This window comes from Aplidium turbinatum, chromosome 13 (assembly GCF_918807975.1).
Source record: "Aplidium turbinatum chromosome 13, kaAplTurb1.1, whole genome shotgun sequence".
Lineage (NCBI taxonomy): Eukaryota > Metazoa > Chordata > Ascidiacea > Aplousobranchia > Polyclinidae > Aplidium > Aplidium turbinatum.
The window spans coordinates 23,216,993-23,241,248 of NC_137484.1; the positions used below are offsets into that span (position 1 = coordinate 23,216,993).

General features: G+C 40.2%; 1 protein-coding gene across 1 annotated transcript in view; it reads left to right on the plus strand.

Annotated features, from left to right (window-relative positions):
- The window catches only part of LOC145781757 (usherin-like), a 78,193-nt gene that overhangs the window by 9,207 nt on the left and 44,730 nt on the right, over positions 1–24,256 (plus strand). The window contains exons 10-31 of the mRNA XM_082593428.1: positions 1,004–1,101; positions 3,646–3,739; positions 4,098–4,293; positions 5,904–6,034; positions 6,789–6,947; positions 7,789–7,978; positions 8,189–8,394; positions 9,149–9,338; positions 12,027–12,140; positions 12,699–12,827; positions 13,774–13,902; positions 14,218–14,348; positions 14,795–14,916; positions 15,651–15,894; positions 16,587–16,845; positions 17,873–18,139; positions 18,611–18,786; positions 19,537–19,681; positions 19,993–20,941; positions 21,382–21,979; positions 22,087–22,291; positions 22,920–24,181. Of these exons, the coding sequence (XP_082449554.1) occupies positions 1,004–1,101; positions 3,646–3,739; positions 4,098–4,293; positions 5,904–6,034; positions 6,789–6,947; positions 7,789–7,978; positions 8,189–8,394; positions 9,149–9,338; positions 12,027–12,140; positions 12,699–12,827; positions 13,774–13,902; positions 14,218–14,348; positions 14,795–14,916; positions 15,651–15,894; positions 16,587–16,845; positions 17,873–18,139; positions 18,611–18,786; positions 19,537–19,681; positions 19,993–20,941; positions 21,382–21,979; positions 22,087–22,291; positions 22,920–24,181 (5,994 nt within the window). The remainder of the gene's footprint in view (positions 1–1,003; positions 1,102–3,645; positions 3,740–4,097; positions 4,294–5,903; positions 6,035–6,788; positions 6,948–7,788; positions 7,979–8,188; positions 8,395–9,148; positions 9,339–12,026; positions 12,141–12,698; positions 12,828–13,773; positions 13,903–14,217; positions 14,349–14,794; positions 14,917–15,650; positions 15,895–16,586; positions 16,846–17,872; positions 18,140–18,610; positions 18,787–19,536; positions 19,682–19,992; positions 20,942–21,381; positions 21,980–22,086; positions 22,292–22,919; positions 24,182–24,256) is intronic.

Genomic DNA, 24,256 nt, shown 5'->3' on the forward strand with positions numbered 1-24,256 from the left:
ATGAGGACGCCCCACTCTAGTAGTGAAGTATTTCACAGAAGGAAATATGCTAGAAATGTAAAATTTCTTGACTTTTAGTTTTTATCCGTTGCGAATTTTCTAAACCTACACTGGTCACTTTTCTACCTTCCTGCCATTCACAATAAGCATTTCGTCTCAGGTAGCTAGACATTTTCGTGCAATGCTAGTCACTGTATATATATATTAATGTTAGAGCAATATAAATGTTAGTGCAATTACTTTGGAATGTAAAAACGTCCAAAATGCCTTATATTTATGAGAAAAAGTGTTTTGTTTAGTTTAGCATTACTCTATGTTATAATTCAAAAATTTGAATTTTGAAGCTATTTTCGGGAAATTAGAATAAAAACCAACTTTCTGATGTTTTTTCATCTCAAACATTTTATTTCTATAAATTTGTTGGGTAAAACTTTAATGTCTATACGCACAATACACATGGCTAAAATATTTTGGATCTGTGATTTTCATAGCTCCCGTTATTAGTGATTAATTAGCACGGGGCTAAGATAGTCCGTGACGTACTTACCGCAAACGAAAACAGCTCGTACTAACATAGGTTAAAATGGTAACTAAGTAAGGATTATTTCTGATGGTTAAGCTTTGGCTTAAATAAATCTGAGAATAAAGAAGGTAACCTCAATGTTCAACTATGTTATTATGTATCTCCACAGACACAACTGCAAGAGTTCCCTTATTTTCTTTTTACAAGTCTTTACAAGTTCTTGTAAATATTGTTCTTGTAAACTAGACTATTTTGCCACAGCCATGTGGCAAAGTGGTTGAGCTTGTGATTTGCTTGATCAATCTAGTAGATGTACGCTTTATAAACATAAAGACATAACACCTGGGTGGGCCTATTTATTTTCTAAAATGTATTTCCACTCGATTTATAGTAAAAACGGAAAAGTAAATTAAAAATCATATTCTCAAGATGAAATTGTAGGCTCCTTTACATTTTAATAAAAACTGTGTCTGTTTGCAGGTTCAAATCCGGTTTGAAAATCAATATTATACATTGAATCACGATGTAAGCCTGAAACATCAGTTTTATGGAGTCAGAGGAATTGAAGTGATTGGAAGGTGCTAAAGTTATATTTTTGTTTAAGTCTTGAATCTTCCCAGCAGGCTTTTTGAAAGACACTGCCAAAAAGAGTTTCTTTCATGAATATTCAAAATTAAAAATACGCAAATTTATTCGCAATTTATTAATGGAGATGAATACAGTTATTTTTAGTTTCTAAATTTCACACAAAATGCACTGTTAATACGTCTTATAAACCTCAGTTTATTCGGGTAGTAATAAACATGCCCTTTGATGGACAGAGACTGGTTCTACATTAACTAGGCCAACTTGTAAAATGGTCCTGGTTTAACTAATAAGTTAATATTGTGATCTGAACACTCTATGGGACCAGGGCCGTAGCCAGACCGCAGAGCAAGGGGGGGCCAACTTTTCGTTAGGGGGGGCCGAAAAAATTTGAATGATTTTGGCATTTTAACCTCTTAAACACCGGTATCCACAAAAATTGCAATATGTCAGTTTAGTGTTAAGACCAGTAGCGTAGCCAGGAATTTTGAAAGGAGAGGTTTTGACGACCGGCGGGCGAAGCCCGACGGCGTGTTCGCCTAAGACGACACCCAGCGACGAGGGGTCTGGGGGGCCTCCCCCAGAAAATTTTGAAAAATTACTTTGAATTTGGTGCATTCTGAGAGCATTTTCAACAAAAATGTGGGTATGAATATTCCTGTAAAATGGTGCTGTCAGGTGGCATAGCAAAAGGATAAGATCATGTTTTTTTCAGCATTTTTCGGAAATAATGCTAAGTCTCTATGTTTTCTTGTTGCTGGTTCCTGGCTTAGATGTTTGAATGTTTGGTATTGGCACAACTCGCTCTTTTAATGCAGTTTTGTTTAAAATTAGGCAAATTTTTTTAGACTGAAAGCATCATGCTCAAGCATAAAGAGACTGAAAGCATCATTCTCAATATCGTGACGTCACACGCGTGCCAAAGGGGGGGGGGTTGTAACCCCCCCCCTTTGGCTACGCCACTGGTTAAGACCAACACTGGTCTCTTATCACGGCAACCATATTACAATGACCAACATAACAAAGCAATTGTCGACTTGTTGTATAAATAGCGGTACTTATTACGAGCAAAAACTTTTACTGGCTCGAAGAAGCTAGTGCCGAGGATTTTGATATATATGATTACATTCCGCCTATACAACCGTGAGCTAGTCTATTGCAATTGCAGTCGCGGATGTTTGGATGCAAGCCGTCTCACAAACAAGTCTAAATCGATAGATTTCGATACAGAATGTTCAAAGTCCATAAGCACTAAGTTTGCCTGTCTTGGTTGTAGCATGCTCCGTCTAGTGGGAGCGTCAGCCCTTGTTAACACTGAGAATCCACACTCACAAACGGCAGTGCTAGATTCAAATGTAGCAATATCTGCTGCAAGGTTGAACAATGAACACTTCACAGATCAGAAAACTAGAAACAAAATTTATTTACACTGATTGGATTGAAGAAAAAAAATAAACACTGCTCAACTGCACAAATTTGGTTTATCACTGCACAAATTGGTTATCACTGACCCTTAGAATTAAGTATGGTAAGTAATGGGTATGAATTAAGTATGAATTAAGTATGGTAAGTATTTAAGAATGGTAAGAATTACGTATAGCCTAATTTGTACCGGTTTGTAGGCCTGCTGGAAATCCATTCCCTCTCTGTTAGGTTATCATTCTTTCTCAAAACATTTTTATTTTACACAGTTTCTGACAATTTTTTTACCAACCTAACACGTGTTGGCCTTGGTTGAATTGAACATGTTGAGGTTGTCAAAGGAGGGGGTAGGGGGGGGGCGAAGTTGTTTAATCATCATAGCTGTTAACTAAACAAAACAATTGTAGTTAATTGGGCCAGTTGGAGCTCTGCAACGGGAAAATGGGCAAAATCATTATAATTGCAGCTGTTGCTCAAGAATGTTGGGATTTTGCCAGGGGGGGCGAAATTTTTTTCAGGGGGGCCGAGGCCCCCCCTGGCCCCCGGCTGGCTACGGGCCTGTATGGGACACAAGCTTAGCCTACTCGCACTAATCTTTTCCTTGTCGCTTTGTCGCCTCAAAATGTTGATACAATGGTCATTGTTACGTCACAGAACGGCAGACAATGCTTGTATATAGCAAAGATGATATGATGGAGGTGATGAACAATGATTCTTCCCCAATAAAATGCTTTTGTGTCTTGTTGAAAATGTTTGGACACCCCTAAACTCAAAAGCTATTTTTCACTTGTTGAAAAGGCTTCACATATCCTTTGCAAGGTTGCTTGTTTGTCCTCTCATTTAAAATAAAGGATGGACGTTCAATCAAGCATTGCTTTGTGGGTAATGGCATAAATATATTTTGAGCACATCCTTGGAATAACATTAGAATTAGTAACAGCAGCCTTTCAGAGTAGAGGACAAAGGCTGCCCAAAGCAGATCAACAAATATCCGAATCCGTGTGGTCTGCTGTAGATTATTCCTTTGCAGTGTTAGTTTAGCTTGACACAGTCTGTTTTCATCACACCGGAAAATATACGAGGTATGTGAAGATTGAAGGTTTTGTACGTCGCAGGTGTAATTGCCACGGGCATGCGGATTCGTGTGACTCAGACGCTCGACCCTACCAATGCAAATGTTTGGAGGAAAGCAACACGGAAGGCCACATGGTGAAGAGAGCGATTTATTTACATTAGTTTGTGTAATATTTAAGTCGAAGCTCATAAACCTGCATTATCACCGTCATAACTCACTAGATGTAGCATTTGTAAATTGCGTACGAGTTGAAGCCCTAATTGAATGATATTTTATAACGTTTCGCATTTTCATTGTGCACCAGATTTGTTACCTGGCTACACTTACAGATTGCTGGCAGTAGAGTATGCATAAAGAATCTGAAGGTCTTTTGCATATTTGTAACAAACTACTATTCATATAAGAGACTTTCATTTTTAACCCTATCATGACTAATCTAACGATTTCGAATGAAAACTGTTATTTCGATATTGTATCAATTGTCCTTTGCAGTGTGAACGATGCAAGCCACTTTACAACAACAAAGAATTTCGAAGCGGGGACTCAAAAAACCAGTACCCGTGCCAAAGATGCAGCTGTAATAACCACGCTGATAGCTGCCACTATGACCGAAACAATGACACTCATCCTGACGATTTCTTCAATGGAGGCGGAGGGATTTGCGACAATTGTAAAGACAATACCATGGGTAACATAAAAATACTTAAATAAAAAGATTAATTGTGTAATAAAACCTTTCTGTTTTTGTGAACCAACCCAGCAAACTGTCCACTTGAAGCGGTTGACCGTCCAGTGCTCTAGTAAGCCTTGTTGCTCATGCAACAAACCGTTCACCAGCCTCATTTGTATAAAAGGATTAGCCGACATAATAACTCAGCAATGGCGCTTAAAGCCTTTTCAGTCTTCTCAGTCTTCCCAAAAGCAAACACTTTGACATAAATTTTACAACGTCTAACTTGTTGTGCAGTACCTTTTATTTTTCTTGCATAACATTTGATGTTAAGCTGGTTGTCTTAAATTTTCTATTTTAATAAGGATCAACAACAAACAAGATTTGTAATGGTAAGCATAGTCGTTAAAATCCATCAAATCTGTTCATTACGGTATCATTTGGTTGTGTTTGCTACATTTGAGAATTCATAACTCAGTTGAAAACATTTTACTTTATTGAATATCATGTCTAAGTGAATTATTTAACATCATCGTCATGTACAGCGCGCAGCAACAATAACACTGTGGCTGTACCTTTGTGTTATTATTCATTGATTTGGGAAATCTTTATCCTCTAACTAAGAAATTTTACTTGTGAACTTAATCCTGGTAGTTTCGCATACTTGTAGAGGCTTTGAACCACTAACGCAGGTCTGGTCAGAGTGAAGCTTCTGATGGTTGAAGTGTTTTGTCTGTGAGACTTTCCATTCACTAGGTACCGCTAAATAAAAAGCAGTCCTTGAAATTCGTTGTTCAAGCGCACACCACGAGAGTCGAACCAGCAACGCTTGATCTTGAAGTTTCTTCATTCTTAAATCAGACGCTTAGCCAACTGAAATGTCGGGGCGGACTACATTAATGTTATGATCTTATTAGCATCGTTATTATTCACTCAAAGTAAATCATGTTTTTGTGAAGCAATGGTAGTTGTTGTTGTCGTATCCAGGCTTAGACCTGGTGGTTGAAGATTTAGATTAAGTGGACGGGAAGGCAAGGAAGCCAATCTTCGTGTCCACCTTCAGGCATGCGTTAAAGTGTCCTGCCAAAGACACAGCCGCATGCTCTTAAGCGGTATCGAACCGGTGCCCTTTCGATTGCCGTTCCAGGGCTCTCACCTCTTCGCTATATAACCACTAATGGTAGTTGATATTATAGTAATGTAACAATGTTTGCTAGTATTATGGTTCCAGTTGATTGGGTGACTTTATACGGGGCCGTTGGGAGGATAATTTGTGCCCGGTAGCAATGAGACTCTCGGGTCTCAAAAACTCTCGGACACTTCTAAGAAAAACGCATCATATTCTACGAATGCAAAGTGGTTTCTTCAAGTTTCCTGGCCCCTTGAAATGATTAGGGTCCCCTAAAATCATCCTGATCCAGATCCAAGGGTACTCTCTGGACTTCCCTATCAGTGCTACTAATTATAGGCTTACTATCATTGTGACGAAAAACACACATGAAGAAAGCAACAAACATCTCTTAACAATTCCACAATTTGGTGGCTTTCCACAAGTATTGGCCGAGCATTGCTTGGTCAGTTGGTGGGACTTCTTTTCAAACTTCTTTTTGATTATCATGTCTTCACAGGTCGGTACTGCGAACAATGCAAAATAGAGTTCTACCGTGAGCCAGACAAAGAACTAAACGCGAAAGATGTTTGCCAGCCTTGCCGCTGCCGAAAGGCTGGGACAATAGGGGGAGATAAAGATTGCGAGAAAGTAAGTATCGCAATGGAAAAAAATACTTTGTGATTTATAAAAACTAGTGGACGTTATGTTATTTCTAGTTATTCATATGATCAGACGACTAATCATAGGCTAGTGTACTGGCCTCTGAGATGGAGTTTAGATAGAGTTTTACGTTGCGCTTTGAAGATACCGTGTTTTTATTATTATAATTTTTGTGGCTTGCATGCTTTATGGAAGACATTCTTGCACTAATCAGGGTTGTCAGATAGCTTTTGAGAAAAAGAGCCAAACAATGTCGAAAAAAGGGCCAAACTGGGTAAAAAAAAGCCAAATTGTTCAATAATGTTAATAACGTTGCTAATAAAATATAATAACGTTAACAACGTCAATAACATTGCAACAACACAGTCTACATTCTACAAAAGCAATTTCAAATCTTCATCTTCTACAGTGTTTCCACTCGAATCTTTGGCATTGGCATAAATATTGTCAGCTAAACACTGTCTAAAAAATCGTAATTACACTTTTCAGTCTCAATTTCCGAAAGACATTTATTTAAATAGCTAGTTTGATAGTATGTGCCAACTGCTTCCAAAAAGAGCCAAATATTGAAAACAAAGGGCCAAGGGGCCAAACAATTTTTTTTGGGGCCAACTACCTCTAAAAAGGGCTAAATTTCACAAATTTTGCCCCAAAAGGGCCAATCTGGCAAGCCTGGCACTAATGTGGTCGTTGTTGCTTTTTATCTCATAATGTTAATTGAATGGCCATTGTTACGTCACAGATTGGTGGACAATGCTTGTGCAAAGCAAAGGTGACATCACGGAGGTGCAATACATGCGTGAATGGATATTACAACCTGAACAAAGACAATGATGAAGGTTGTGAGGAATGCTCTTGTACACTTGCTGGGGCGGTCAACAGAAGTGTCTCTTGTCAGCAGGTATGTCACTTCTTTCATTCATTGTAATCTCATCTGCCATCTAGTAGCGGACCAAGAACAAAAAAATTAGTTGGCGCCTGATTTCAGTCCAAGAATATAGGTCCAAACTAAACAATATAATATTTGATATATGATTAGTCTTACAAATAACCAAGGGTTGTTTGGGCTTGAAACTAGAACTTTTTCACAAATTGTCTCATCTTTTGATCGTTTTTTTGGTTCCTTTTGTTTCCGAAAATACTTTGCTAAAGAGCTGAAGATTCTTACCCAAAGAGCAAAATCTGTCATTTTACGTTGATAGTTGCATGGCCACCTAAAGATACGGCCTGATTTGTCACATTTTGCAGAAATTTCCTGGTTTTTCTAACTTTGGGCGAACGTTTAAATAAATTGTTCTAAAAATTAGATTTTTACGCTTTCTTTATTCTTTTCCCCAGATGACACACTAGGTTTTAACATCTTCACATGTTGAAAAACAAAGAAAATTTGATTTCGAAGATTTTAGTCAGACTGTTAATTTTCAATAACAGTCTGATTTTGCGTTTTTCAACTTACTTTTTCTCATTTGCTACTGCTTCCCCAAGGCAACAAAAAAGTTTTATGTCATTAGGAAACCGCAAGAAGTAACAACATCTCAAAAAATAACAGTCAAGCACTAGCAGTAGCTGTAATCAAAATCTGCAAAATGTGACAAATCAGGCCACATCTCCAGGTGGCCATGATAGTTGTAACAATGACCGTTACGTGTGAAGACGTTAATTCAATGTAAAAATGACGGATTTTGCTGTCTGGGTAGTATCAATATACTTCTCTTGATCATTGAACTGATGCTTTTCTTTAGGTGGACGGACAGTGCAATTGCAAGGCTAATGTACGAGGCAGAACTTGTTCTCAATGTCAGTACGAGTACAAGAATTTGACTGATTCTAATCCTGATGGCTGTGAACCTTGTAATTGCAACAGGATTGGAGCCACAGGGCAACACTGCAACCCCAATAATGGGCAGTGCCACTGCAGAGATAATGTTCAAGGTATAAAACATAATTTCAGAAAATGTAATAAATTTCACCTTTAAAAGTAAAAACACATGTTATGCGTATAATTTAAAGTTTTTAGTGATTAAAAAACATAATCTGAAGTAATGTTTGCGGTCACAAGGAAAAAAAACAGTGGAAAACCAGCGGTTGGCAACCCTGGCTGCTTTTTTCTGAACACTCACAGTACGTTATGTCATCATCCAGGGATGTTTTGCGATGAATGCCAAGATGGGTTTTGGGGCTTGTCCGAAACCGGATGTCAGCCTTGTGGTTGTGGGATAGCGGGAACCGAACCCGGGACCATCTGCGACAAGCAGACTGGACAGTGTGTGTGTAAAGCCAACACACAAGGAAGAACATGCAACGAATGTGTGGACAAGTATTACAACCTGAACCCTGACAACAGACAGGTTGGTGGGATTGGGTAACCTTCAGGCGTGCTTGGGTTTTTAGATCATTGGGATGCAAACTACATCCGCCTTTGGCTTATCCTTTGGCTTATCTACACTAGAAAGGTTACATTTCTTTCTGATCAACAAAATATCGTTCTGTTTATTGGGACTTAAGAGTAATAAAGTTGGTTTTTAAGTCATTTCAGGTTTTGGTTAGCTTGTGACAAAGCGTAAAAAAAATGCCAATTGACCCTTCTACTGTGACCGGAAAAGCGGAGCTGCGCGTCCCGTAATGTAATGTTTTCAGCTTTTCCAAACAGCTATTAACACATAGAGCATAAACTCTTAACTTAGTCACTTTTCAGCGTTTTTTGCTGCATCGCAGTCATTTACTGCAGGTGGAAGAGCTAAAGAAGCTGTTAAGAAAAAAAGTTCAAAGTTATTTATCAATATTAATGTTGGTGGAAGTGTTTTGACTACGTGATAGCTTGAATAGATCTTCCAACCGTTTATCACCGAGTCAACCTGCTTCACACACGCACTCACTTGACGTGCCGTCCTATGGGTTGTGACAAACAATGTTAGTTGAATAATTCATTGTTGAAGTCATAAAAGTTTTATAGCCTACTATTGTTTTTGTCTATCAGAAGTTTGAAGAAGGAACGAAGTTCAATGTGAGTTCGTAGAAAATAATGTGGTTCATAGGAAAGTTTGAATATATTAAAAATATCACAAAGCGTAAAGAATAATCTGGATTGTTTGGCATTTTCAGGGCTGCGAGTTTTGTAATTGTGACGCAAGAGGCACACTAGATGGTTCGTTGGTTTGTGACAAAACAAATGGAGTGTGCGCCTGCAAGCCTAACGTGGACGGACGGGTGTGCAACTTATGCAAAGGAAACACATTTGGATTGAGAGCTAGTTTGGACTTGGGTTGCGAACCGTGCAATTGTGACCCGATGGGTAAGAATGGCATAATGTGCACCAGTTTAGAAGAGTGGCCTGGAGTAACAGCAATGTCTCTCTTGACCAAGGCCCCTCTATTCAAAAAACCACAACTATGAACGGCTTAGGAGTAGTAGAAGAAATTTTGTGTGATCAACCTGAATTATCTTGCTTCAGTAATTTTGGCGCAAGACCGTTTTAAAAGGAATTCTTATCACTTTTATAAGATGCTTACTGAGTATCTTCCTAGACCTTGTCTTCTGTAATGTTCCAAAAAGGAGTTGCCCACATGGGTAATTGGGTATGCTTGCAACACAAACACTAATGCAAGGATAAATCATATCAAGATGATTGTCACGATTTCTTTCTATCTCTTACCAGGAAAAAGACTTGGAAAGATTCAATGACGTAGTTTAATGGGTCAAACCGAAAAGCAGTCAATTAAATGTCGAATAATTCTACTAGTGAAATGATAATCTGACTTCTTGAAGAACTTTAACGAACGGCTTCTCAAATAACTCTAAATTCGAACACAATTTATATCAGCACCAATTCTCATCTACTTGTATTCAATTACTTCAAGTCTCAATCACCAATAATTTCTGCATCAACTACCAATCCACAATTCATAGCACAACTCTCATAATCAACTCATAATAATAATCATCATAATAATCCATTACGCAAATTACACCACTATTTATAAAAGGTTTGTTCGGTCTAGTAACTTCGAGAAGGTTACGTAGTGTTGCATCACACGAACTCATCGTCGGTCACGTAGCATTGAGCGGCATAAACAAGCAAGTTTAAAGAAGTCTAAAGAATGTCACGTAGGAGTAGAGGACTGTTACATAATACAGATTTCGTAATCAGAGGTCCATTCGTAAACAACCTTGTGACATCATGACAAACGATATTGGCAATTGTGAAAACAACAGAACGTTCCAGATACAGAATGATTTAGAAATACGTTGCAGAACAACGACTTCACAATTAAAGGTTACTACTGGTCATTGACCGATAATAACATACCGCTCAAGAATTTTATAATGAAAACAGCACATTCTGTCAAGACGCAAAGCAGCCCGACGCGACGCCTTGCACATTGATTGTGACAATGATTCTAGTAATTTATCCACACAAAATAATTCGAGGCGTATGTCTCTAGTATGACATAGAGAGGTGTATGTTTGTAGTACAGTAGATTGTTTTTTTGGCTAGACTATACTGTTTGTTATAAGCAGAGGTGGGCAGTAGCGCGCTACTTTTGTAGCGGCGCTACTAGCAGCGCTACTTTTTTGGTAAAAGTAGCGGTAGCGGCGCTACTTTTTAGTTGGAGTAGCGGCTGCAGTAGCGGCGCTATTTTTTTTCCAAAGTAGCGGTAGCGGGAGAGGCGCTACTTTTTTTCAGTCGCACTCCCGCTACCCGCTACTTTTTATTTAAATTGAAAAAGATGCTTGTTTTTTTTGCAATACTGGCGTGGTCAAGCAGCTATATAATCGGCTTAGTTGCAAAGTTTCGGTCTTTTCTAGCTGACGTCAACTTCTTCGGCGAATATCTCCGTGTGATGAAGCCTATCTGCCAGGCTTTAGACATTCTCCAGGGCGAGTCTAAGGCATATTACGAGTCTTGCTTCCAACCATTACAATTTGCCGGAAGAAGTTGACCGAAATCAGTGATCTTGTGACCTGTGAGGAGTTGAAAGTGAAAGTCCTTGAAAGAGTGAAGAAACGATTCAACAAGTGTTTCAACAACATGAAATGCGTTATGGCATCATGTCTTCATCCCTCCTTCAAGACGTCGTGGCTGCAATTTCTGCACTACGTTTCCACGGATGATGCTGAAGCACTGCGAGAAAAAGTCAAGACAGATGTAATTCGACTGTTGCGGGAGACATCAAGCCAGGTTGATACCGAGAAGAGTGACACCAACACCAGTCATGACTCCGAGGATGTATTTTTTGGAGTGTTTGCGCCATTCCGTGAAACGTCGGTGCAGAAGGAAGCAGCAATTGTGGACGCCTTTTTTTCAGACAAGAGCAAGTCCTTGAGCTTTTCGAATACCGAGTTAAAATACAACCGTTCATTAAATACAACACCCCCATTCCTTCCAGTGCTGCAGTGGAGAGACTTTTCTCTGTTGGAAAAGATATGCTTAAGCGAAAGCGGGCAGAACTTAGTGACTCTCATTTTAAAATACTCGTGTTTTTGAAAGATGCGTAACAATAAATTTCCCTTGGAATGTGTTTTCTATAACGACGTTAAAATGACAGCGTAAACGAATGATAACATTCGTTTTCAAGGTCATTTTTGCGTCACTAGGGACTTGAGTGTTTCCTAGTGTCATTTTAGACAAAAGTAGCGGAAGAAGTAGCGGTAGCGCGCGCTACTTTGGCCCGAGTAGCGGTAGCGGGTAGCGCGCTACTTTTGTAAATTGGTAGCGAGTAGCGGTAGCGCGCGCTACTTAGGCCCAAATAGCGGTAGCGGGTAGCGCGCTACTTTAAAAGTAGCGGGTGCCCACCTCTGGTTATAAGGATATTCCTCATTTTTAAGCGTGTGTTTTTATGAATACATTCTTAGATATTTCTAGCAATCATCATCTGCTGTGAATAAATAATTAACAGGTTTATTTTATACAACAACGCCCAATGCTTTCTGCTTTGCTTACGCTTTTCATAACACGTCCAAAGTGCAGACTATATTCCAGGAACATCGCTTGGCTTGGAGTTACAACCTCACGAATTGGTTTGCGACTCCAACAGCGGACAGTGTGCTTGCCTGCCCAGCAGGGAGGGTAGAAGATGCGACCAATGCTCATCAGGTAAATGTTTAGTTGATGGAACTTTGCGTAGGCTATGTATAGATTCTCATTAAAGGCGCTCTTGCCCTTCTGCAGTCTCTAAACACAACTTTTAAATACAAGGTTTTTAAAAAGATTTATAGAGTTAATTTCTCTCCCAAAAATTTCAAAAGTGGTTATTATGAACAGTGAAATTTATTAGTTGGTTGTTTGATGTTTTTTTCTTTTCATATTTTTGCACAGTGCCCTCTTTTGCTAATTTTGCAAAATTTATTCTTGACGACAGTAAAACATGTAGCCTTGTTTATAAAAGCATATAAAGGCACAATATATACACTTACTGGTCATTTATTTTTGTTTGGATGCGAAACGTAAATAAAACAAAAACGTAGGCTACAGTGTATATCCAATGAGAGAGTGCGAAAGATCGTAAGCCTGAAGGCGTAGAAGGTCTGCACTCTCTCAAATATTAATATGTTCCCGAAAACAGTCGATTTCATCACTTGACATGAATTCCTAACAAATTGGCATCACTGCATTATGGAATACCATCAATTGCTTAATAGATGTTTTCCACAGGCTTCTATCTTCCACGAAGCAACGAGACCGGTTGCCTGGTGTGCGACTGTCACCCAGTGGGCAGTACAAGTCAGGTTTGCCACAATGTGACAGGAATGTGTCCCTGCAAACCAGAGGAGACAGGTGCAGGTAGGATTGTAACTGTCTGTAACGTTATTGTTGAGGTAACTAATTGTTGATGCGAGATCTTTCTATAAACGAACTGAGATGGATGTAACATGAAAGATGTACCATGTCTTAAAGTTTTTTAACTACGATTTTGCTAAAAAACTTAATAAGAAATCTCACCTGCAAAACGTAGACCTCGATGGGCCCATGAGCTACATTTGGTTCTCCCCATTGAAACATGGCTTGCCTGGCTCTAACCTTATTGCAACTAGCTGTCCATTTAATTTATGTGTTTTTATACAAGAAGCACTTTGACTAGAAAATCGCAAGGTTCGTCAGTGCAAGAAAACCGCTATAGGTTCGTTATTGAAAAGCAAATAAAAAAATCTCTCTCACCTTCTTACTTTCTTGTGCCAAAGAATAACTGATATTTGTTCCAAGGGGATCACAAAGTTTTTCGTTTTTAACAATTCTCATGCTTTTGTCAATTTGTCACTTTAACTTGGATAACCGCATAGTTTTGTCGGTACCTCCGAGGTGTGGCTTCTACGCCGATAACGAAAGATGTTATACAGTTCGAGCTATGCTAAAACCAAATTGATCTATAAGTTTATTACCTGTGTCATCTCTTAGTAAGAGCACCTGCTGCACGACGCTCTAAAGGACGCCAGTTCGACACCACTCGAAATCACTCGTCTGTGTCTTGACAAAAGTTGTCTTGGGCAAAACACATACAAGAATGTAAAAATAATTGGGAGCGGCTGAATCGATGACTATTTGTCTCTTTACTGCTTCCTTTTGTGTTGGATCTATGATTGCAGTGCGCTGTGTGTTGTCGCAATGGGGAAAAATATAAAATGAAAGAATGTTTTGGCAACTCTGGTTAAGGGGTTTCATGCACCTTGCCTCAAATAATCAATTGTGGGTCAGTGGGGTAAATGCGATTCAACTTTGACCCCTTATCCAGGGCTAACGGGGCGAAGGTGCGATCAGTGCGCGCGAACATTCTGGAACTTTCATCGACTGTTTGGATCCTGCGACCCTTGCAATTGTGACGAAGCTGGAAGTAAACAGGATGAATGCAACGTCATCACAGGTAACGTTATTGCATTACGTCATCATATACGTAGGACGTGCCCATCACGTCTATCACGTATCGACGTAACGTTGAAAGTTTAAAGTTGTCTTGACTGAAATATGTTTGTTTTGAGTATCCAGCCACTGAAAGTTGCAATTTTTACATCATTTTAACGACTAGCAACGTTGTGAATCGCTGAAATGATGTAAAAATGGCAACTTTTGCTGCAAAGATTAGTGCTCTTGGTCTTGGTAAACCAACATTTGAGCTTCTTGAGACTTTCTGAAGTTGAAAACTTTATAAAAACATATTTTGTTTCATTTCCATTTTCAGGTCAATGCTCTTGCAAGGGCAACGTTATTGGGCAGCAGTGCGACACCTGCCGCCCAGGATCAAGCCAACTTAGCGCCAGTAATCCAATGGGGTGTTATTCTCACCCCAAACAACAAGCCGCCCCTACTGAAGTCAGTAACTGTGTATTGAATTAAGTTGGCCATTTATTTTTGCTTCAAGTACTTTTCCCTTCTTTGGTTTGGTGATTGACTCGATGTGTTCTGAGATCGATGATATTTTGATTTTGTGAAACTCAGCGATATTATTTGTCAACAGCAAGACATTTTATATTTCCTTTCAATTTGTAATTCGTATAAGGTTATTTAAGTCAAATGATTTGATTTCTGAAAACAATAGCTTAAAAATCAATTGACTCAACACAATTAAGTATTCTTTAAAACTTAACCCAGCTGTTTACATGAATTGCAGCTTTTCTTCAATTAACTTTTCTTAAAATAAATTTCAAGAAATTTTTAGCTTTCACAGAAGCAAGAGATTTCATGTCACATACATTGTAGTTATGATATGTAAGTGCTGTTATTTGTACTGGCCAATTGTTTATGCTATTATGGCACAGACCAATGTGACGTCACGGTGGATAACTCTGACGTGGAACCCACCGGACTATCCGAACGGTGACGTTATTTCGTATAAGTTGTCGAGGAATGGCAAGGTCGTGTACAACATCACAGACATCAGGTAGCTTAGACCTGGTTTCATAAAAACAAACTTTGTACAAATTATTTTATGTTATGTTGTTGTGAGATGTGACACTTGTACTGGCCCTTGAAAATAATTGCTCCCCTGGCATCGATCACTCTTTTTACATTGATTCAACATCTGTAGAGGTTAAATCAGTGTATTAAATGATTTATTTGTCATTTGGAGTGGCATTTATCCAAACTCTGTTAAAGAAGTGTACCCCTTTTGAAAACAGAACTTTGTCTCGTGGAGCAAGCAAATGAAGTTTGCCCAACTGTAGGTTGCTGGAGACAATTAATATCAACAATCAGCTTTTGAGTGTGTAAACTACTCGTACTCATAGCTATTGAAATGGCGCACGTTATATTTTTAATCGCTCAAAATTGTAGGTTCAAATCTTAGGTATAAAGTTAAAATATGACGCGCGTTGGAAAAGTTTTTGAATCTTAAACTTTTGATGATTGTATTTTGTATAATTCAAAAAGTGTTTTAAAGTTATGACGTCATGATCGTGCGTATGTACAGCGCGTTAAACAAAGGCTGTTTGAAACAAAACTTTCTTGTCTAAACAAAACCAAATTTTTAAATATATTTTTTTAAACATTCCTAAACAGAATTTGGTTTTTTTTCTTAAAAAATTTAACAAATGATTCGTATTTCATCTCTTATTACTTTCGATAAGTTTAGAAATTGAACTACATCTAAACTTTTTAACTTTTTTGTATTTCCAGTCCATTTGGCAGCTATAACTTTAACGACACTGGATTGTTACCATACACCAATTACGACTATTCGATCGAGACCAGTAATATTGGGGGTTCAGCGTTCAGCCCCACTTCGAGAGTCAAGACTCTTTCTGGAATACCAACTGGTGTACCCCCATTGAAAGTATCAAATATTCGAGCCAGGCAAGCCATGTTTCAATGGGGAGCACCAGAGGTAGCTCATGGGCCCATCGAAAAATACGTTTTGCAGGTGAGATTTCTTATTAACTTTATTAGTAAAAAAGTATTAAAATTTTAAAAGTAAAATTTTTTTATTAGTATTAACTTTACAACAAGTTAAATCTTTCATATTACATCCATCTGATTTCGTTTATAGAAAGATCTCAAATCAAACTCAAGAACGATTTGCGGCCACATTTCAAACTAACAAAGAACATTTCATTCGCATTTAAAGCTTTTAAAGTATTTTTTCTTTCTAGTTTAGTAACTTACTGATGTATTTCATACTGTAACTAGTAGCCTAGTTTACTTTTGTCTCGAAATTTCAATGATAAAACTTGAAATAATATGAAATGTCCGCCATGATAAGCGCCTGACTTCATAAACAAAGAAATTTCAAGGTCGTGGCGTGGCGCAGGTTTAACTCTCAGGGTGGGCACTTAAGCAACTGATTTAAAGGACTGCTCTCCATTCAGCAGCATCTGTAACAATTTACATACAGCAACAATCGAAAATTTCAATCTGTCGGACTGAGTGACCGCACCTACATTAATGATTCAAAGCCTCTACAAGTATGCAAAACTGCCAAGATTAAGCTCTGCAGAGTCTGCAAGAAGCTTTCCCAGTCCTAGCATAAAGATTCAATCAATCTTCTTTTTCTTACCAATAAATCACTTGCAAGTATTGAAAACGTTTTTAACGTGTGATATTTTTTTGTTTCAGTCCGTTACAACCGAAGAGGACGATGTTGTGGAGGTGCATTACTGGGGGCTATCTACCCTAGTTGTCATAGATACGCTCACCCCCTTTACTAATTACACTTTCACCCTACGCGCGTGCACCAGCGGCGGATGCGGAAACAGCGTCCCCGTTGTCGTGCTCACCCCTGAAGCAAAACCAGCTCAACAGCAACGTCCGATGGTTGTAGCTCTGTCAAACACATCCCTCCAGGTGTCGTGGGATCCTCCTGACGAGCCCAACGGTCGGTTTCACTTTCTTTTAACAACATTTACAGAAAATTATTCATGACATAAAATTAAACTTATTAAAGATTTATAGAATAATTGCTGTCGTTTAATTTTGGGTTCTTATTTGTCGTGTTCCACTTGTGAGAGCAACAGACAGCAGTATTAGGATACCCTGCTACTTCCATTAGTACACACGGTATTAAGATGCGCGGATACATCACAAGTTTTGTCTCTAGTAAAAATCTATCTTTATGTAAAGAAAAAAGAAAAACGCTACCATGGCAAATCTGTGCTTCAGCAGTTGAGTTACACTAAACAACTAGACCAGGATAAGATGACGCAAGCACTGCCGAACAATGAAACTTACATGAAGGTGGTCATCTGGCTTTGAAAATCTATTGACCACTCCAACGATCATGGCAGTGATAAACACTGTTCACCATACCATCAAAGATATCATCGGTTTCTCCAAAGGAGCAGAAGATCTCGTTGTCTTATTAAACAATGAGAACAAAAACTAACTACTCTCAAATAAAATCTCTCTGGAGTTCAAGAAATCATTGCCAATTATGACGTGGAAATGAACAGAAGACCCTCTGGCCCATAAGTTTTGTTTGTTTGTCATATCTTTATCCTGCATTGCGGGAAAGCGGACTTGAGCGCTATGCATCGGTGTACGCCTTCCGACGTACTCCGGTGTACGCCGTACACAGGTGTACGCCTTCCGACGTACACCTGACCCACGCTGCAGCCGACGGCAATGTCTGTTTCCGTTTGAAACAAAAACTAAGATAACACAACAACAAAATCAATGCGTACCTACTCCCTGACTCTATAATGATCTCTCTGTGTAGTTGGGCATCCAATCTTTCTGTGTGGGTTACATGGCATTTATGTCCCGAACTAGTGAAAAACGTCGACCGGTGGATTTCGTTTAGACGTAAAGTTCAATAAGAGAAGATATTGCTTCCAGGTTTTTTCTTTTTAAATCATTTTTCTGATTTCCTTTTGGATGAATAACAGTGATTTGTTCATTTTCAGGAGTTATTCTTCAATACGAGGTTATGATGAGGGGAAAACCCGGGAATGACGGGATGCATTCTCCTCTCCAGAGACGGGTATTTCGAAGTTTCGGGGCGTACAACCCACGCCCTTCACCCTCGGGTTACAACGCCCTCAACCCACCAGAAAGCAATTTCACAGTAGACGATTTGGAACCTTTCACTCAATACGAGTTCCTTGTGTCGTCAGTCAATAGTCTTGGATCAGTCGAAAGCTCTTGGACAACTGCTCGGACTCTTGAAGGGGGTGAGAGGTTGAAATGGATCCAATCATGGTTAATTTTGTGGGACCGTTAGCAAATGTAAAACCAATTAGGCCGAAGTTTATGACCGATATCGTCCATGATGTTAAAATTACAGTTTTGAATTGAGAAAATAATTTTGTCCGCAAACGAATTATCAACAACGCTCCATTATGTATTTTTGGATAAACTTACAGTTATTGAATTTATTGACAAATTGAGAGCTGATAAACGTAAACATTACAATGTAAAAGTTGAAAATTTCCTAAAGGATGTGACTGAGATTACAGTTGGTTTGAAATTTAGTACAAAACTGAAAAAGCGTTTCGATTTGCAAACGAATCATCCACAAAGCTCTGTTGAGCGTACTTTTGAGTAAAGTTTGTTTTGTTGTTTCTTTAAAAATTAAAAATTGTCGCAAATAGTTTGAGATGGTGAAGAAAGCTCCAGATGGTAAATCTTCAATTCCATTTCAGCCCCAGTTTTCATGCACCCTCCTTCCCTCCATCCCCTGTCTTCGTTTGAAATGAACATTACATGGAAAACTCCTCATCCGGTGATAGAAGCTCGTGGTGATGTTGTGATGTACCAGGTCATCCTGACCAGGAACAATACAAGTGGAAATCCGTATGCTCCTCCTACAGAAGATGTGGTTAGTAACAAGTTAGATTAAATGATACTGACATCATTTTTTTTCTGGAGCACGGTTTAACGTATGCGTTTTGTCGCTTCTTCCAGAACCCAGTTATGTTATGGCAAGTGATATTTTTGATTTGATGGTCGGAAAGAAAAAAAACATGAATGAATCAATGATACTTTTATTCATGCTCGGGTTGTGCCTTGTAGCGCATGCTCGGTTTCTGTTGTCGTATCCGATAGTTGAAGATTTAGATTAAGTGAACAGGAAGGCATGGAAGCCGATCTTAGTGCCCGTCTTTAGGCTCGCCTTTAAGTTCCTTGCCAAAAATGCAACCACATGTTCGAGCGATGTCGAACCGACGTCCTTTTAAAAATTAAACCAGGGCCTCACCACCACTTACCACCATATAGAAACCTAACTGCAGACAGTGCACACAGTTTCGGCCTTCCAGCCTCCTCAGTGCAGTATAGGTACACTGAGTATGGTCATGGAGATATATACCTCCGTGTGACGTTTTCCCATTTGTGGAACCTAAGCTCCAAAAAATGGTATTACCGCCAACCTTGCCAAAGTGCTCAAACTGCAAGCAGTGAGCTTTGCGTAATGCACAGCAAACCTCCTCTAGTAAAGTGCTCAATCGGCATAAGCCAAGAGCGTCCATACATGTAGACATATACATGTAGATCTCCGTTCAAGAGTGAAACAGACTGCTAAGGTTTTTTGGACAATATTTCATTTGCTATTCAATGTGATGCATTTTAGGTGATTTACTCCTGCGGCCCTTTAATCAACCACTTCGTGGCCAAAGGATTCCAGCCCTATTCCTCTCATGTTATTACCATGAAGTTGTGCAACTCTGTGGCGTGCATACTGAGTAGTTCAAGGAACGCTACCACCTTACCAGCCGGTGATCTCAGCTAAATTAGGCTACCTTTAAATACGGAAAAGTTTGGGTGTTCATCAGGATAATTAACGCTTCTAGCGCTAGTTGCAACGTTCATCTGATGAAACTGAAAGTAATAGCAAAGACAAACAAGTTGATTTATTGCTTCACTGACGAACATATCTACACTAGAAAATGCCTCATTGAGCATGCAGGCTTTAATTCGTGAATAATTTATAGAGATTTTGTTATTTAAACATAATAATTCAACATCTCATTGCAAAACAATCGCCATTGTTGTGAATATTTTCAAACAAAGCTTATTGTTTCCTCAGCTCCCGAAGGTCAGCTGCCTCCAGTGGCCGAACGCAGCAGAGAGGCTATAGATTTAACCTGGCCCGACCCACGCGAAGTGAATGGACCGCAGCCTACGTTCATGCTCTTGAAATCTCGCGTAGCCTTCGGAAAGCCACCGATCGAAATGTCGCGCGGTGTGCGCTTTCCTGGCCATTCGTACGTGCGTTTCCCGTCTTCAACGCTGCCTCGAGACGCGTCGTACACAGGGATCGAACTTTGGTTCAAGACTTTTTATCCAAACTCTTTACTTTTCCTGGCCATGTCTCTTCCATCATCAGGAGGTGTACGGGAGGAGTACACTGCCCTCCAGCTCCGCGATGGCCGCCCCTGGTTTCTTTATGACGCTCAAAACAATCCAACTGCAGTAACGACAAGCAACGACGAAGGCCGTCGCTATGACGATGGACAATGGCACAGAATCGAAGCCAACAGGTTCAATCGCGATGGCTTCATCGAGCTAGACGGTGTATACACGGGTTCGAAGACCAGCGAAGGCACCACCACCGTGATTGGTATGAACGATGGCGTCTATGTTGGAGGTGTCCCGTCTGACTTCGCTACAGCTAGGCCAGATGACCACGACGATCACGTGGTTGTTAACCAGAATCTCATTGGTTGCATTAAAGACATTCGTGTGCAACGGAGCGGAGCGCTGGGTGATTGGTCAAATGTCACGTGGCAAGAAGGAAAACAATGGTATCGCGCGTACCCGTCCTGGCAAGGCTGCCCCATTAACATGGACCGCCCCAGCGTCCACTTCTTGGGTCGAGGCCATCTGACTATGTCGGAAAAGTTGGGAGTTCTTGACGGTTCCACGTGGTCTGTAAAGATGTCGCTTCGGACAGAATTTACATCCGGGATACTTTTTTATGCAACTGGAAGAGGAAATGACTTCATTGTGGCAACATTACGTAACAGTAACTTCAGGTATTGAACTCTTTATAACAATACTTTCAAACATTTTAAAGTTCATCATGAAAAATTGTTATGTATTTTACATAATAAAACGCTTTGCCTAATTTTGTAAAAAACAAATTGTAACACTGCATGATATGATGGGACTTGAACTGTGGTCTTCTGTACCTCAAACTGACAGAGCTGTGGCTAACAAAAAGAAATTTCAGGTTGAATTTATCCGAACGTCGTCTGTTACTTTTTTATGTTCCAACTGTTTGTGGCATAGCAAAACCATTTTTCTTCCAAATTCACAATAACTTGCTTGAAAGTGCGATGTTAGAAGATGCGTCATTTCAATGTCAAATATCACCCAACTTTAGTTTTGTGTAAAACTAAAGTCCATTGTTCGTGTATATTGAGATCAATTATTCACATAAACTGTCTATGTATGACGTATTTCATTTTGATAGGTTGATGGTTTCGAGCGATTCCGTTGACGGTGTCGATGTCGTCACCTATGGAAGCAACGTCACAATCAAATCGAGTTTGTGCGACGGCGACTGGCATGACGTCAAGTTCGAGAACAATCAAAACCGTTTGTCAATTGCTGTCGATGACGTAGTCGGGGGAACGCACGCAATTTCACGTGTGCGGGATACGCTGGACCTCAGTAATGACCTATACATTGGTGGAGTCCCGCATGATGTCATGGAGGAACTACGCGGTGTATTGGACGACGACGCTCGGTCGTTCGGCGGATGCATGCGCGATTTTAGCATTGACGGTGAGCACATCGATTTGTCTCTCGACGTACAAGCTGCATTGAACGTAGATCTGGATGGCTGCCCGAAAGGGGCGTCGAACTCGGAACGTCCTTTTCAACAGTCTAGCGGCGAAGGATCTGGTGACTTCATGGAAGCAACATATGCGACACCCATGCTGTCTTCAGTATTACGTAACAATACAGAATGCGTGGAAAACCCGGTGGAGATGTTATACACAGGAGTGAAACATGGTTTCGTCGACGATGGCGTTCAGGAAAACGCTTTCACTCGCCATTTGTACAAAGTGAGTTTCCAGATAACTTCATCGCAATGGTAGAGAATTTAATTTCTATGGCTTCCCGTTGAGTTTCAAAGGCATGGACGTTTTAACCAGGATTGGGTAATCAACAGGTCATCAGTACGAACGCAGGTGGCGACGCTCACAGCGACTGGATGATAACAAGATCAGGTGAGGGGATTCCTCATGTGGTACCATCGCCATACAACGAACAATCTGTGAGTGGAAGAGAGGTCGCCATGGAATGGAAGAGACCATTTAATGCGCAAGGTGTCATTGCCAACTACACACTGCTGGCAAGATATCTACAATTCGGAGGTAGCGGTTTAACTCGAACCAATTCATTACGAAAAGAGGCGAAGTATAGAAGTAAATTTTCCACGTTGGCAAACGAGAAACTGAAGGTCTTTAGAAGACTTTTCATCACTTAGCTTTCTCCATAGATTACCGATTTGTAATATCTGTTACTTTTTATATGTCTCAGTTAATTTTTCACGGTAGTTAATGTTTAGTTCATGCTAAATGATCTTAAAACATAATGTTTGTTGAAACTAAAATTATGTCAGTGATGATTGACTGTGGGAATATTTGTCCTTGGACTGAGTAAGCCTCTGAAAGCCTATTCCTGGTAGTTTCGCATACTTGTTGAGGCTTTGAACCACTGAAGCAGGGCCGGTCACCGAGGTTGACACAGGAAATTTTCCGATTGTTGCAGGGATGCCGGGTATTTATTCCATCTACTGTGTGCTGCTACATCGACAAGTTTCATTGAAATGCGTTGATCAAGCGCACACCGTAAGATTCAAACCAGCTCTGTTTGATCGGTTTCTTTATACTGAGCCATCGGGCAGCCTCTCATAACAAGATGACGTCATTCCACGTCGATTATTTGTTATTTGAATTGCAATGACAGGATTATACGCATTCAACATTGTTTACATTTCAGACAATGTCGTCAATGTGACGTCAAACAATTCTGACGTCATAGCCGCTACGTTTCTTGGAGACCAATACTTTGGGACGATTACTGGGCTATCTCCCTGGACTAAATATTCTATCTCATTGATTGCTTGCACTCTTTCGGGGTGCACAGAAAGTGCTGGGAGCACAGATGTCATGACTCGGCAAGAAATTCCTGAAGATGTGAGAGCGCCCTTTGCCGACGTAAACTCAACAATAATGACAATCCGCTGGGTAGAGCCAAAGTTTCCTAACGGCAAGATCTTGAGGTACATGTTGTTTCACAATGGCAGCGAGGTCTACAGAGGATCAGATGCACACTTCAACATCCGGAACCTTCCAGTCTTCACTCGACAGAACTTCAGACTCGAAGCTTGCACACCAGTGGGCTGCAATTCAAGCGATGACGTCATTCTGTTTTCCGGACAGCTCCCTCCCAGTCATGTGGACCAGCCAATGGTCACTGTGCGCGGGCCCCACACAGTAGAGGTGAGATGGCTTGAGCCAGCCATTATGAATGGAGTTTTTGAGAAATATGTAATTTATCTAAAAGATCCTTCAACATCTGAAGATTCTCCTGGAGATGTTGTTTACGAAAGCGATAGCAGACTCTTGTTCCATACTTTGGATGATTTAGTCGCCGGAACTCAGTATTTTGTCTCTTTGTCCACTTGCACAGGAGGCGGTTGCAAGATCAGTAGCGCCACACCGTGTCGCACAATAGAGAGTGTTCCTGAAGGAATTCCACCACCAGAGGTCTCTTCACCAGATCCTCACAGTTTTGTTATTTCCTGGTCTGAACCAACGCTTCCAAACGGAGTGGTAACCCTTTATAGTTTGTACCAGAATGGAATTCTTTTTTCCAATTCAACTGAGCCTTCCAGTACAACTTCCGGAAGGCTCACCCCTTGGAGCAAGCACAGTTTCCGGGTGAGGGTTTGCACAAAAAAGGGGTGTTCGTTTGGGCCTGCAGTGACAGAGCGAACCCAAGAAAGCTCCCCAATTGGTGACGTCGTGCTGGCGGTGACGGTTCTTGATTCCAGGAGACTTGAAGCAAAATGGAGTCCGCCCGGATGGCGCAACGGACTGATGCACTACAGCGTCATATGCGTTGGATTGTTTTATAACAATCCCGATGATGACGATTACTCATTACTGAGAGAGCCACGTGTCATGCTCAACTCAACCATGACGGACGAGTGGCAGCTTATTGGAGGCCTCATTCCATACTCCGACTACATAGTCAAGGTAAAGTCAGTTTTGTTTTTTGAACATGAAATTTGAGTTTGTGTTGGGAATCTCCATGTCATAGCATTCGTCGTG